General features: G+C 42.0%; 3 protein-coding genes across 3 annotated transcripts; 2 read left to right on the top strand and 1 right to left on the bottom strand.

Moving 5' to 3' along the window:
• Positions 1-33: 33 nt before the first annotated feature.
• On the bottom strand, positions 34-3,002 carry LOC133138502 (lysophosphatidic acid receptor 4). Its single transcript, XM_061257315.1, has 2 exons — positions 2,860-3,002; positions 34-2,305 (listed from the first exon to the last, which is right to left on the bottom strand). The coding sequence occupies exon 2, from the start codon at positions 2,274-2,276 to the stop codon at positions 1,317-1,319; it is 960 nt and encodes a 319-aa protein (XP_061113299.1). The 5' UTR covers positions 2,277-2,305; positions 2,860-3,002; the 3' UTR covers positions 34-1,316.
• Positions 3,003-4,824: 1,822 nt separating this feature from the next.
• Positions 4,825-10,485, top strand: LOC133138503 (coiled-coil domain-containing protein 42-like). Its single transcript, XM_061257316.1, has 7 exons — positions 4,825-4,897; positions 6,192-6,290; positions 7,028-7,132; positions 7,266-7,466; positions 8,060-8,275; positions 9,772-9,936; positions 10,356-10,485. The coding sequence occupies exons 1-7, from the start codon at positions 4,880-4,882 to the stop codon at positions 10,416-10,418; spliced, it is 867 nt and encodes a 288-aa protein (XP_061113300.1). The 5' UTR covers positions 4,825-4,879; the 3' UTR covers positions 10,419-10,485.
• Positions 10,486-11,276: 791 nt separating this feature from the next.
• Positions 11,277-13,423, top strand: LOC133139484 (dynein regulatory complex protein 10-like). The gene is made up of 2 exons (XM_061259064.1): positions 11,277-11,372; positions 12,199-13,423. Exon 2 carries the CDS (start codon positions 12,325-12,327, stop codon positions 13,192-13,194), a length of 870 nt encoding a protein of 289 aa, XP_061115048.1. The 5' UTR covers positions 11,277-11,372; positions 12,199-12,324; the 3' UTR covers positions 13,195-13,423.
• Positions 13,424-14,159: the final 736 nt, after the last annotated feature.

Here is a 14,159-nt window from a genome sequence, read left to right on the forward strand (position 1 = left end):
GTGTTTGCGGAAGTGAAAGATCATCACAATATGGAAAGCATGAAATACATTTTTAATAAATGTAACCAACCGTTTCATCAGAGAAATCCAACAGCCGCACATTTAAGTCAAATTAACTTCTGTTCCATCACCACTGTTTGATTTAGGCATTTAATATGAAAATGGCACATTCTAAGCAAAACATTGCATAGTTCATTTGCAAAGCATGTTATTATTTGTTGTGTGTGGCACGGCAACCATTCTCACAGCTAGCTAATATTTAACTGAAGCTATTTGGATTGAGCACATTGGCCAAAAGTAAAATGTATTTGGATCTGCGTTGTTAGGACAAAGGCCTATTCCTCACAAGACTCTTGAACTGCAAGGTGGATATAAAAACCCTGTTGAATATACTGTAGGAATTCATGCTAATGGAACGCCCAAGCACATATGATTGAACTCATCAGCTAGCTGTGTGATTTCCTAGAATAATTTTCAATAGTGCAATAATCCAAGGCCTGCCTCTTTCAGTTTCAATGAATATTAACAACAAAAAAAAGGACTAGAATTCTTTGGAGTCTTTGGCATGAGGGTCTAGGCATGAAGTGGTTTGAGCTATTGGCCTTCCTCCTATTATCTCTTGTTTATCTCAAAAATAAAGTGCACAGCATGCATCCCTAGGCCAATCCCTTCATCCCCAGGGAAGACTACATTTTGGCGTGATTTCCCATTTGCATGTTAGCATGTATATATCTACCATATGACTCATTTCAATCACTTGGGGACAAAGCTTGAGCTCACCCATTTTTTCCAGGAAGTGGCATCGCCACTTAGACTCAAACTTTTCAACATGGCATCAGGTACAGATATATGAGTCTGTCAAACTAGTACCCTAGTGTTGAGAACATTTAACATGAACATGGCAGTTACAAACCAGCAAACTTCGCCAGACCCATTCACCATCACCCGTAGGGTTAAAGAAAGCATTATAGTACATATGAAAAGAGCAGGTAATTTAGCCATTTTAAACTTACCTACACAGTGTCACTCACTCACTGCATGAACTTACTTCCTAATATCAGTGTGAATTTATCTTTAGCTAATTGCCACCTATGCCCCCTTGTTCTCCAAAACAGAACTCATAACTCAGTTTTGCAACTGAAACCTTTAGTGTAGTCCGCTTTGTTCAGTCCTTCTATGAATGTAAATCCCACAGTTATCTTTTTCTGAGCCAGAATGGACTGTGTTTTAAGTCTGTCTTTCATCCCAGCAACCAATTTAGTTGCCCATCTTTGTACTTTGAATGAAATGGCAAAACGCTGAAGCTGCCGGGTTGGTCAGTTCCTTTTGTTGATGGTGTACACATTCTGGGTCCTCCTTAGCCGCAGCCTCTTGAAGAAGCTCCACTTGCAGTGGCTGGTGGTGAAGTAGTAAAGCACGGGATCCAGGCAGCTGTTGAGGCTAACCAGGGCCATGGTCAGCCGCCGCGCCTTGTAGATGATGTTGGCGTAGACGCAGTCCTGTATGACCTGGTGGCGCATGAGCAGGTGCAGGAGGTGGACTACGGCATAGGGAACGAAGCAGATGGTGGTGATGGCCAGTATGGAGTAGATGATACGAAGTGCCCGTCTGCTGGTGCGGGTCCGTATGTGGGCAAGGCGACGCGCCACCAGCGGGTAGCAGACCATGATGATGGCGAGGGGCAAGACGGAGCCAAACACCAGGCCGGACACGTTGTAGGCCGTCATGCGAGAGGCCCACTCGCGCTGCGAGAAGCTCTCATAGCAGCGGTGTGAGCCATTCTTGGGGGGTCTGACGCTGTCCAGAGGGCCGGTGAAGACCAAGGCCAACATGGCTGCCCCGGTGACCATCCACACGGCCAGGCTCACCCACAGCGTACACCTGGTGGCGCGTAGCCGCAGGTAAGTGAGTGGGTACACGGTGGCGATGTAGCGGTCGATGCAGATGCAGGTCAGGAAGGCGACACTGATGTAGATGTTGGTATAGAAGAGGGTGCCGATGACCAGGCATGCCGGGGAGCCGAAGATCCAGTTGTTCCCATTCAGGTGGTAGTGGATGAGGAAGGGCAGCGTGCAGAGGAAGATTGTGTCTGCCAATGCCAGGTTAATGACGAAGACGTTCGATGAGGAGCGCGGGGTGATTTTGAAGATGAACACGTAGAGGGCGCCCACATTTCCCAGAAGCCCTAACACGAACACCAAGCAGTAGACTGCTGGGAAGAGGTAAATCTGGAAGTCTGCTCTGAGATTGCAGTCTGCAGTCGAATTATTCATCATCGCTGCTGCCTCTAATTCAGCCAAATTTCCTGGAAATAAGGGCAAACATTACAACCGCTAATTAGCTCCATCTACCTCACGTTTGTGTGTGTATATTCAAAGCATTAATGTTCTAGTTTTATCAATGATGTGCGGTACACAGTCAAGCAGTTCAAAGTTGTAAAAACAACAGAGCGCATTTTGCATTTACTATAGACAGTCAACAGATTCCATTATAAACAGCACCGTACGAAAGTGTAAACGTAAAGGCTTACATAAAAAGAGCCGATGCTGCCAGTGTCATGAGTGTCGGTATAAGAAGGTAATTAGTAAACGTTAACAAGTACCACGTGCAAGACAGTGACTATATAGCGCACAAAGAAAAATATGTAGGTTACGCAGCATCTTTAGGATTAGCAGCCCTAGTGTTCTGCGTTAGACTAAATAATTTGACTGCAAACGTAATTATGCAAATTGTGAAACACTTTTTAAAGTGTTTAAATGGTTGTGTTCAGTCCAAAATCCACATGGTTTTATAATCGCTTGTAATTGCACGATCAGAATACATATTGAAATTTACAATAATACACAAAAGATAACTTACAGATTATTTCAGGGCATCCGAATTTGTCCAGGAAAATACTGGAAACGATTATAAGTTTTGAAAAGTAGTAAGTGAAAACACGTCGGGTTCAGATGCGCCTGTTAGCTATTTTCATCACCAATGTGGAAAGTGTAGCTAACTGCGCTCTGAAGTACGTATGCTGTCTGTAAAACCGCAGGAAGTACAGCACCTTGTGTTTGCACAGTGCACAGCCGCATGTTTCATTGTCTGGTGACAATGATACACCCACGACAGCAAAGTTGATGAGTTGGGAAATGTGCACGATCAATTCGCAAAAGTGAAAGATATTCTGTTGAATGATAAAATATGTTTTAAAAGGAGCTACCATAACTGAGAGTGTAGTTGTATGTGTAGTGGTGGATCGTAACGGGTTAAACTAATGGTGTTATATACTTTTAAAGAAATACCTTGAACACTTGTAAATGCTTTGGGATGTATTCTGTTACCTGAAAATATAAATCTATTCTCAAATAATTGCCTGATGGGTGTTTCAAAAACAAGAACTTAATTAGCAGATTTTTCTTTAATAATTATCAAGCCAGGCATTTATGTTGCAAAGAAAAATATTTATTTGACATGTTTTGAACAAAAAGATAAAACTTTTGCAAGTGATTGTTTTTCTGTGCCTGTGCAAACTATCTGTTTTGTTTGATACATAAAAGTGTGTTTTATTTGATACATTTGACACTCATTTGATTCTATAGCAGCGCAGCAGTAAGCGACTTGAGGCTACATTTTAGTAATGGGCAAACTAGCTCCACACTTCTACCTCCCACATATGGAAAGTGACAGAGCGCCCACATCCACCCTATGTTAGTTTTCTCTGTGTGGTGTCTGGGTTCAATTCTGAAATTAGACTGACTTTGGCCAATGTATTTTACATTAATAAGATACGATATACTATTGAACTCTGTGGGGTAATTTGTCCTCTGCATTTGACCCACTGTAGTTAGGAGCAGTGGGCAGCCGAGTGCAGCACCCAGGGACCAGTGCATTGGGTCAAGGTCAACTGCAGGACAGGAGCACACCTAACCTGACATGCATGTCTTTATTGCAGATGAATAGGACTAATATGCAAACTGGAATATCTTACACAACGTTGTTCTATGAAAAGCAATTTAATTTAACCCCTTAAGTATCGCCCTGTTTTCTTTACAAAAGCTTGAAAATGACATACCCAAAATAAAATGATTACTACTCTTGAACCCTGTTGACTGCAGGCATAATCCTGGTCTCTTCTGAAATGTAGCCCTTTGGGGATTGTCTTCCAAGAGTCAGGATTGCTCTAAATATTACTAAAAACAAAGTTACAGAAGCTGAAAGACAGTGGAAGTTTTTTTTTTTTCCCACTGAAACTATTTTTTGTTTTTGAATGGAAACATATCATTGTGGCTTTTTAGACTGAACTAATATGCATTTCTTTTGCTGGACCCTTGCTGTGAACATGACCTTGATGCATGTAGTCTGTGGATTTCCAAAATACAGAGAAGGTGAGGTCCCTCCACGCTTGTTTTGCCACCCACTTGTTTAAAAAATTGGAACTTTTGTCGCTAAAGCAATGGCACCTTAAAGAGAGAACCGTGTTAACGCTTTCAAACGGTATATCCTGTTACCATAGTGATTGCAATTTGCACTGTGAAAAAATAATTATGAAAAAAAAGGTAGGCTGCATACTTTTTGAGATTCCGTGTATAGCTGTTTGCAATTTCACGAGATACCATTTTTCAGCTTTCCCCCCGACCAAATGAACATTTCTGGAACATGAAAATGACAACGCCTGGTATACAACACCAGACATATCTGTCATCCACAGAGGCCACTGAGATGTCAAAACCAGTTCCTTCTGGTTTTGTACCTGCGTAATGGAATCCACTCACTGATTGTGGTGGGCTTGAAGCGATCGCGCATGCGCAAATCTACTTGTTGTCATTTAAAACAGTATTTCAACAACAAGGTCGCACTCGAAGCTGCTGTGAATGAAATCCACTCTTCGTTTAAAATGTCGAAGAAAAATATGGTATGGGACTCCTCAGGGATAATTTCAATCAAAATGAAAAACGGTAGTGTTTTACCATAGAATAACTAGTAACGGTAGATTTATCACAGACTGTCTGAATAATGTTAATTCATTGGGATTTTATCTCACGATGACATGTTGCCAGGTTTGCCATACTGGAATAATTGGAATAAAAAGCAAATTCATTGAAAAGTTTTTAAGTACTAGTGGGAGTAACTAACAGATGAGGGGGGCGGGGGGCTGAGCTGATAGTCTGAGCAAACTAGCAACGTGATTTCAAGATCGACAAATCCTCTTACTAAACCATAAATCAGTTAACCGAACTCTTTGGTTTTGGTAGCTATCTAGCAAATACGCGCAGCAAGCAACAGTTATTGGCTAATAGATGGCAAATAAGACTAACGGGCCAGTTTCACAGACTCGGATTAAGCCTAGTGTGTATGGACATTCTCCTTACAAAAGTCATTTTAGTCGAGGACTAAAATTAATTTGTTTAATTAACCGGCCCAATGTGTCATAGCAAATAAATAGCTTGCAGGTTCATGACGTGAGGTTTGTTCTTGTCCCATAGAAATCATCTGAAGCCCTGCCGTGAACAAATCCCCCTGTACATATATTCCACGACGTGCCAGCACAAAATCTAGATGCACTGTCCCAATGTTTTATTTTCTTGTATACGGCCTGATATTGTATACCTTACTAAAGTGTTGTCATTCTTACGCTTCAAAATTTTAAACCTCAAAAAGGCCCTTAGATTAACAATCGATTGAATAATCAAAAACAGCATTATTCTTCCAGTTTATTCCTGTTAGTGCCACATTACCATTCTTACATTTAAAAGTTAAATTTTTTATGCAACACATAATCAACTTTTGGGGATGGTTAGGTTGTCCTTACCCTCACATGTAAGGCTCATAATATGATATGTGTGTCATGTCATTGCAAATATAGCCATAGAGTAATGCAGCAACATTTTCTCTGACACATCAATATATTCTCGGTTGTCATTGTGATTAAATGTGGTTCAGAATTGGGTTTTATTTAACTGCAGAGAGCAACATATTAATGTACATCCCCGACTATGATTTACATTCATATTTTTACATTACATTACATGGCATTTAGCAGAGGCTCTTATCCAGAGCGACGTACAATGAAGTGTATGAATGTATGAATGAATGTATGAATGTATGTATCTGTATTCATGTGTACTGTTGAATAATGGAAATGGAATCTTTGGAAATGACGTTAAACAGCCCCAGTTGTACTGTAATATCGCACTTCCCTTCCATAGGAACTGGATAATGAAGACGAAAAGCCATTTTCTTCCCTCAAACTGATGCAGAGGAAGCAGGATGCAGATGCAGCCAATACTGAGCTTAGAATGCAGGCGGTGAGTGAAAAGTGTTCTGCATGTTTGTACGCCATTTTCAGTCTCCTCCACACGTTAGGTGTGAGCTTAGATTTATATGGTGCTACAAGTCAGTCTTGTAATGGAGACCCTTTCAAACAAACATTTGTAAAGTGACTTATTTGGCACTGCTTAAACTTGGTTTAATTTGTGGAAGCAAATACCAAAATATTACTTTTTGGTTAAATGGTTTATGGTTAAAAAAAAGGACCTGATTCTTGACAAAATACCATTTTTATGCAGTGGAAGCAACATGAATCCATGGAGTACATTCCTGTGGACTGAAAAATACATTTGACATAAGATTAGTTTGCCTTTCATTCTGAAAGGCTTCAGGCCAGTTTGTAATAGTTTGTAGTGAAATGTCATGAACTAGCTTCCATGTCTTGAGCTCACAATGAAGGTTGGCAAAGTTTCGGTGAAGGTTTATACTTTTTATGAGTCGAGAGATAATGGATTGTTGGTGACAATGTAGCGCTATCCATCATCCGATTATACATTGCCTAACTATAAACTAGCCTTTATTTGTCATTTGCCCCACACATGAAAAAAAAAAGTCATTTTACCTCTGGGTTTTTGCTATTTAGCTGAGATTTAATGTGCTTCAAGTACTAGCTTTATTATTGTTTGATTTCTAAAGAAGCTTAAACAGGTAAAAAGTTATAGGGCGCAGTTCTCAGCTTATCCTCATTACAATTCCGTGTTTCCCCCAACTCTAGCAATTTGAGTCAGCCCTCCGATCTGTGGAAGAACACAAGGGACATCTCAGGCAAACAGTGGAACGAATGGAGAAGTGTAAGGAGGATTTCAAAGAATACTTGAAGGTGAGGCATCGGCGAGGATCCAGCCAGCGCTCGCCCAGGTATAAGACATGGCAAGCCAGCGCAACTGAGCCCAGCTTCCTCGAATCTTGGCTCCGCGGTGCAACTGAACACAACTTGTTATTTTCTTGCCCAGATTAAAGACTTGAACAGACAGCTTGCAGTGAAGAAGGCCAAACATGACAAGCTCTTGACCCATCAGAAGCAGGAGCACCTGCACGACCTCCGTGAAGAGACCAAGGAACTCGTTCAGCTGAAAGAGCGCCTGGAGAAACGTGTGCAGAATTATGAACAGTATCACCACTGCATGGATCGAGTGGTGCTGGCCAGCAAGCGCGTAGGTTGGATGGGCTGGGACAAACCATTTTAGTTAGGAGGCAGGGGGAATTGGTCTGGTGTCAATATGCATTCTATTACATCATTCGATATTACATTACATTGCACCCATGTAACAGGTGCTCTTATCCAGAGCAGCTTGCAATGTAAGAGAACAAAAGTGCATTCCTCTGTGAGCAATCGATGGGTGTATGAATTCCAAAATAATAATATAATGAAAAAATAATACTTTTAAAATTTATATAGGACCTTTCATACTTAAAATGTATGTATACATAAAAAGTGCTAAAATAGCAGTAATTATAATGAAAGGAGAAAAAATTATGCCTGAATTTCTATGAAATTTCTGTCTGCGTCACAAGATTACCAGCAATTCTGCTGGCTTGGAGATGGAATTGGAAGGAGACACATGATGCCATAACTCATACCTCACACCCATTTGTTTTGGAGCTTTGCTCATTCCCCCAGCAGTCTGTGGTGTTTTTACAGCAGTACGGTTCATTTAACATGAGTTAAATAAGATTGGGGGGGGGGGGCTAGCTGTCATTGCATTACACCAGTAACGCATTCACTGTCCCTGGTTCCTCCATTCAGGATGCTGCTCAAATGATATCACGCTACAACAGTTTGATGATGGCCAGGGACAACATGCAGCTAACCACTCAGCAGAACCAGGAGGCAGCGCAGAAAGCTCGGAGCAATCTGGCTATCCTCAGCAAGGAGAGCAGCGACGCCATCATGCAGCTCAACTGCAGGCTGGCGCAGCTGCAGAGGGCACTGGATGAAGCTCAGCAGAACCGCGTGCACTGGGTGAGACGTCTGGCCCAGGGGCCAGCCTTCCAGCTATTCCTTTCACCAGTTGATATGAAGTCACCCCTGTCAAACATTGGACTCCATTCATGCTTGACAGCAAATTGAAAGCAGTAATTGTATCTATGCTACAAATTTTTTTCTTTGGTCAGAGGTCCATTTTCTCCCCCCTAAGCGCACAGATAGATACAGATGTTTTTATTCCCCAACAAATTCTCAGACGTAAAATCTTTGCGCCCTCGTTTGGCCCAGGCGTTTTTCATTGGTTCATTTGCTGAGGCGCGCAACTTACCCTGTGCATCTGACTAGGCATGTGACCAAGCACACAAGTGAGCAGTGTCTCTATATATGACAGGTGGACATGTTTGGGAGATCAAACAGACATTGCATGCTAACAAAGCCTGTCTGAGGATACTTGAACTCAACCATGATTCAGGATGAGGAGTGGTTGATGAGCAAAAGAGAGAAATAAAAATCATGAATAAACTTTGGGTTTGCATGAGTTATAAGAAAGAGAGATTATAAATCTGAAGTGGCATAATGCTTTGGTCTCCAAATCATCAAGGGGTAGCATATGAATTTTGTTGCATTCAAGGTGACAAAACCTAATTTATGCAATATCTCAACTGAATTCAAATAGGCTTACCATATGGGAATCATAGAATATGATATCCTATTTCCACAGTATAATGTTAGTGGAATCCCAATGGGGGGAAAATGTGTAGAAATCATACTGCGTCCTGCCACTAGGGCCTGAATTCTTCCCCTAACTGCAAGATTCATCCTGTGGGCTTCATCCTCACCCACTCTCCCGGGTTTGGAGGAGTAACTAGATTTAGATGACTTTGCCTTTTCTTAAGGTAGTGCATTGTTTATGTGCCTTAGCTTGTAGAGCTTTACATAGCTTAGGCATTTTGCTGATGCTCTTAATCCACAGCAATTTGTGACATAAAATCGATTTTTACGGCTGGATATTTTCAGTGAAGCAAGTCAGATTAAGCACCTTGCCCAACAGCCTTGCCCCCAGGAATCAAACTGCCACCTCCAAGTTGTGAGCCCAATTCCTTAACCATTATTTTACAACAGTTCGTTCGGACCTCGTATTGTAAGTTACTCCTAACTGATATGTTTACGGTTGATTCATTGTATCAGTGATCTGTAACCAAGCCACACTTCAGAAGAGCTCCCTTCTGTCATTAAAACTGCACAACCTTGAGCCTGAGTTACTGTATTGTTTTTATTTCTTCAAATGTATAAATGTGTTGTTAAAACTGTTGAATAATTGCCATAATACACTTGAAGTCGGCCTTCAGCCTCGTGGCTGCGATCGCAGCACGGCAGTGACATTATCTCACGGTAAGTCGCTCCTTCTTGTGTATTATTGTATAAAAGGCTACTGCAATCCCATCAGAAACCCGACTGTGGGAACTTCCTGGTGTTGTATGCACTGGTGTCCAACTTAATCCATACCGCCCTGCTCTTTTGTTGCCATGCAGGAGAACACGTGGGCCTGTATTCAGAAAACCGCAGCCAAGAAGACCATGCTGTTTGGGCAGATAAGGATGGGCACACTAAACCTTTACCGGCACGTGTGCAAGAACTCCAGGTTCTGCCAGGCTTTTCCTGTGGATCCAGAGGACAGTTCTGGGCAGCTGGAAATGGTGCTGTTGTATGAACATACATCCCTTTCCACACATTGTTGAGGCAAAAAAAAAAAAAATTCTTTTTCAAGGAGAGCAGAACAGTCTGCCCTCATCTCACATTGCTTTACTGAGGCGGGTACAAAACATACAGGGTAAACAGAAGTGCCCCTGATTGACGGTGCGGCTTTAAGTATGCATGTCGATCTCCTTCCTGCGGGGCAGGGTTGAAGCAGTGTTTCCTCAGTAGTACGTGGGCGATTGAAAATAAACTGGGTAAAATTGGCCACCAAATTGGGAGAAAATGTGAAAGATTCAGAAACAAATTAAACTACGAACCTGCCCTATGAACTGCTTTGAACAGATTTTCACCGGAGGCTTGTTTGTAAAAGTGAAAGAGAAATCATATTTCACAACCATGCACTGTGTTTCATCAACAGATTCAAATGTTCATCAATGAATGGATGTCTTCTTTGAAGCTGGAAGCAAGCAGCGCTAGCTAGGAAGAAGAGGACATCGTTAAAACACATATACCCTTGTATAGAAGAATGTAAAATGTAATATAATAAATGTAACTAACTGAACTTAAATTAAAATGTTAATGTATGTGTGTTCAGATGGCTGTCATTTTAACAAAATGCACATCATCACATTAAGTTGCATGTTACTGCACCACTGGTGCAGACAAGTTATTCTCTTGAAATTATGCTATTGTTTTAAAATCCCTCTGCAATGACTGCAAAGATAAATTATCTCTGGGAAGTGATCACTAAGCAGGTTCTGATAGGCCTCTCAACTCATTCATTACAAACTCATTGCTTGTCATAGTACTAGTCGTTTCGACAATATCACGGAATTTGTGCGATAATGTCAAATACAGAGATTTGCACTTTTATCTATGAATATTACACAATATATTACATGAGCTTTAGCTAAAAATGTCTGAATAGGCCCGTAGTACATTATTTTTAAGAGAACAAATGCACAATAAAGAAAAATATAAAACGGCCTATTTCTAACAAAATTTCTGAAAATACTACAAATATAAATATCTTTTTAATAACTTTTAAGTTATGTTTTTCAAATAAAATAAATTATAACTTTTTATAACGTAACACAGCATGTGTGTGTGTGTGTGTGTGTGTGTGTGTACACATGCTGTATTACGTTATATAAATATTTACTCACCGAGCACTGTATTAGGAAGATTTTTACTTAATTACACCTACTTATTCATGTGATTATCTAATCGGCCAACTGTGTGGCAGCAGTGCAATGCATACAATCATGCAGATACGGGTCAGGTGCTTCAGTTATACTCACATCAACGATCAGAATGGGGAAAAAATTAATCTAAGTGACATTGACCGCGGAATGACAGGGTGGTTTGAGTATCTCAGAAACTACTGATCTGGGATTTTCACGCTCACTAGTGTCTACAGTTTGCAAAGTGCTCGGTGAGTGTACATCTTTTGATGTCAAACTCAATTGTCTTCAGGATAGAGCAAAAAACAAAAGAGTTGACCTTGCTGTTCCAATACCTTTTTAGGGAAGTGTATGTAAAGAGAAACTCGGAACCTTTTAACATAAAGATGAATCGCTAGGATATAACATGATGGAGCTAATGGTGCTGTTTTCCTTCATTCACTAAAAGTTCAGACAATGACGCTGCCAGGTAATCAATCCATCGTTATTTTTTTTACTACTAGGCTACACCGTATTTGCCGTGAACTAGAATGTAGCAGAACACAACCATTAGGGACTTGAAGCAACTACTATTGTTTACTTACTACAAATAATCGAATTCGGTGCATTTTATGAACTGCGCAGTTGCTAGCCTGCAAATAACACATTTATTTTCTTTTAATATTCCTGTGATATTCATATTTATATTGCTTTATACAGACATTTCATATGGCAGCGTAAACAAAATAGTTGCTAAGCGTTATATTAGATTAGCTGACATTCTTTATAACAACCAAGATCCCCAACTCCCAAGTGTTGCCAATAACTTCTGGGACGTCATAATTCGTAATTCAACTTTACTATTGAAATACAGATTGCTTACACTTGCAAGGCAATCACTTCGTTCAACTCAATTGATTGTCCAAGCTACCAATTTGAGCACCTACACAGGAGCTCCGTGATTTCACAGAGGCTAAACATTTTTCTTAAAAAATATCCAGTGATATTGGATATACATTTCAGAAGTGAAGCATCACTGTGATATTGATTTTGAAAAGCCATCAATTTTCATCACAAGCCTTCTTCATGGGTTCTAAGGAAGATTCATCAAACCCTCTGGATACCTCCCGTGATGAGCTCGCCGCCCTGGAGATCCAGCGTGTTGATGGGGTCCTCGAGGACTGCATTTGGAACGTGGAGGCGCTTCAGCTCTTACCTGCAATTATGGCAGACCTGGACCGGCTCTCATTAGTGCTGGGACCCACACTTGTGGGAGCACTCAAAGAGCACTATTTCTTGGGGGAACAGCTGGACGCCCATCGACTGGAGCAAGCAGAGGGCCAGGGCATGCCCGCAGAGCTGGAACAGTCCTTTGGCTGCTGTCTCTGGACCATCCTCCGTCACCTACGGGCCCGGCCGGCCGTGTGCCGGGAACTGAGGGCCAAAGCCACCGCCGGACAGTACAGCAAGATGGCGGAGGGACTGAAAGAGCTCCAGGGCCTGCTGATGCAGAAAATGCTCATGGGCCCTGCTGAGGTGCGGGAACGGAACCGGCACCTGAAAGAGCTCTCCATCAGGCACCGAAAGAACATGGAGATGGTTACCAAGCTGGAGCACGAGGTGGAGGAGGCCACCAAGCAGAACGACATCGCCAAGCAAGACAAGCTGATCCGCCGGCTCAAGGTCTCCATGCACCTGACCATGAAGGAATCAGACGAGGTCCTGGACAGCATGGAGCACGAAGTGGAGGAACAGAAGCGAGCAGACAGGACAGCCTCCGAGGCCCGGTGCAACGAGATGCAGCAGGAGGCCGACAAGTTGCAGGTGCAGCTGAAGAGCCTGGCCATCGAGAACCGTGAGTCAGAGACCAGCCTGAGGAAGAAGAAGGCCCGGGTGGAGACAGAGATCGAGAACTGGATCCAGAAGTACGATGCGGACATGGCCGAGAAGCAGGCTGAGCTGGAGGAGCTGTCGCGGCTCCACGCGCAGGAGCAGGAGGAGGTGTTGAGGCTGGAGGAGCTCTGCGGCAGGATGGAGAGCTGGCGGCTTGAGCAGAAGCAGGACGAGGAACCAGAGGTCATCGTTGATGAGTAGAACTATGTGGGGTTTTTTCCAGGTCATGGTAAATGAGATAGTGTGAAAGAAGACTGAATTCCCAAAAGCATAATGTACCTGTTTTTGGTTATTTCAAGAGAAGGGCATGCCAGCACCTGTCCCACCAGTTTTGCTCACTTCAAAGGAAAAGATGGCACAGTTTCTCATGAGCAATAAAGGGATGAATCAGCTGAATGTAATAAGTAGAATAATTGAGATCCAGCCGTGCTATGGGGGAAGAACCACCAGCTGGGAAGAATAGTTTGGCAAAATGCTGAGCCATAAGGAACAGGTATGGCCAATACCCACAATCTTGACATATTTTAGAAAGCTGATTATATGCCAATAAATGCATGCAATATATTCACATGCTGGTCGTATGCCTTCGCTGTGGTCCATTCCATTGCATTGATCAGAATAGTTTATATTAACGAGAAGTGTTGAGTACAACGTGGAAATGATGTATATTTGTGCAAAGTACATATAATCTTTACAATTGGTATTCAAACTGCCGCCATAAGAGTTTCTGACTGGTGGACTCACCCCTATTACCAAGATAAAAATAGCTAGCTAGCCCATATTAACCAAGTAGATTGGAATCTTATTCTCCAGCCGTAAGATTATATCTTTGCAGTCATTGCAGAGGGATTTTAAAACAAAATGTCGGACCGCAAATGCTCAATGTCAGCTGGGGCCATCATGTCCAGCCAGCTAATGTTGCCAGACATAACTGAATTTAGTTAGCGAAGTGCTGAGTACTGACAAGCCACTTGGTTAGTATTCAGCTATTCAGGCAACCTTATCTCTCCAGCACTAACCCAGCTGAAAACACTCCACTCTCATAGCGAATTCAAACACGGTTACTCTTCTTATTCTGCTTCTATTGACTGCATGCTTTTCACATAAAGCCCATGAAGAAAAAATGGTCAGACACACAAGGACTGAGCAGAAGTGAACACAGACAC

The sequence above is a fragment of the Conger conger genome, chromosome 10 (assembly GCF_963514075.1).
Source record: "Conger conger chromosome 10, fConCon1.1, whole genome shotgun sequence".
Lineage (NCBI taxonomy): Eukaryota > Metazoa > Chordata > Actinopteri > Anguilliformes > Congridae > Conger > Conger conger.

Excerpts from the sequence above, each read along its gene's own strand:
- LOC133138502 (XM_061257315.1), bottom strand. The coding sequence starts at position 2,276 with ATGATGAATAATTCGACTGCAGACTGCAATCTCAGAGCAGACTTCCAG.
- LOC133138503 (XM_061257316.1), top strand. Across the intron at positions 7,133-7,265 it reads ATTTCAAAGAATACTTGAAG|ATTAAAGACTTGAACAGACA; the intron begins GTGAGGCATCGG and ends TTTCTTGCCCAG. Across the intron at positions 8,276-9,771 it reads AGCAGAACCGCGTGCACTGG|GAGAACACGTGGGCCTGTAT; the intron begins GTGAGACGTCTG and ends GTTGCCATGCAG.
- LOC133139484 (XM_061259064.1), top strand. The coding sequence starts at position 12,325 with ATGGCAGACCTGGACCGGCTCTCATTAGTGCTGGGACCCACACTTGTG.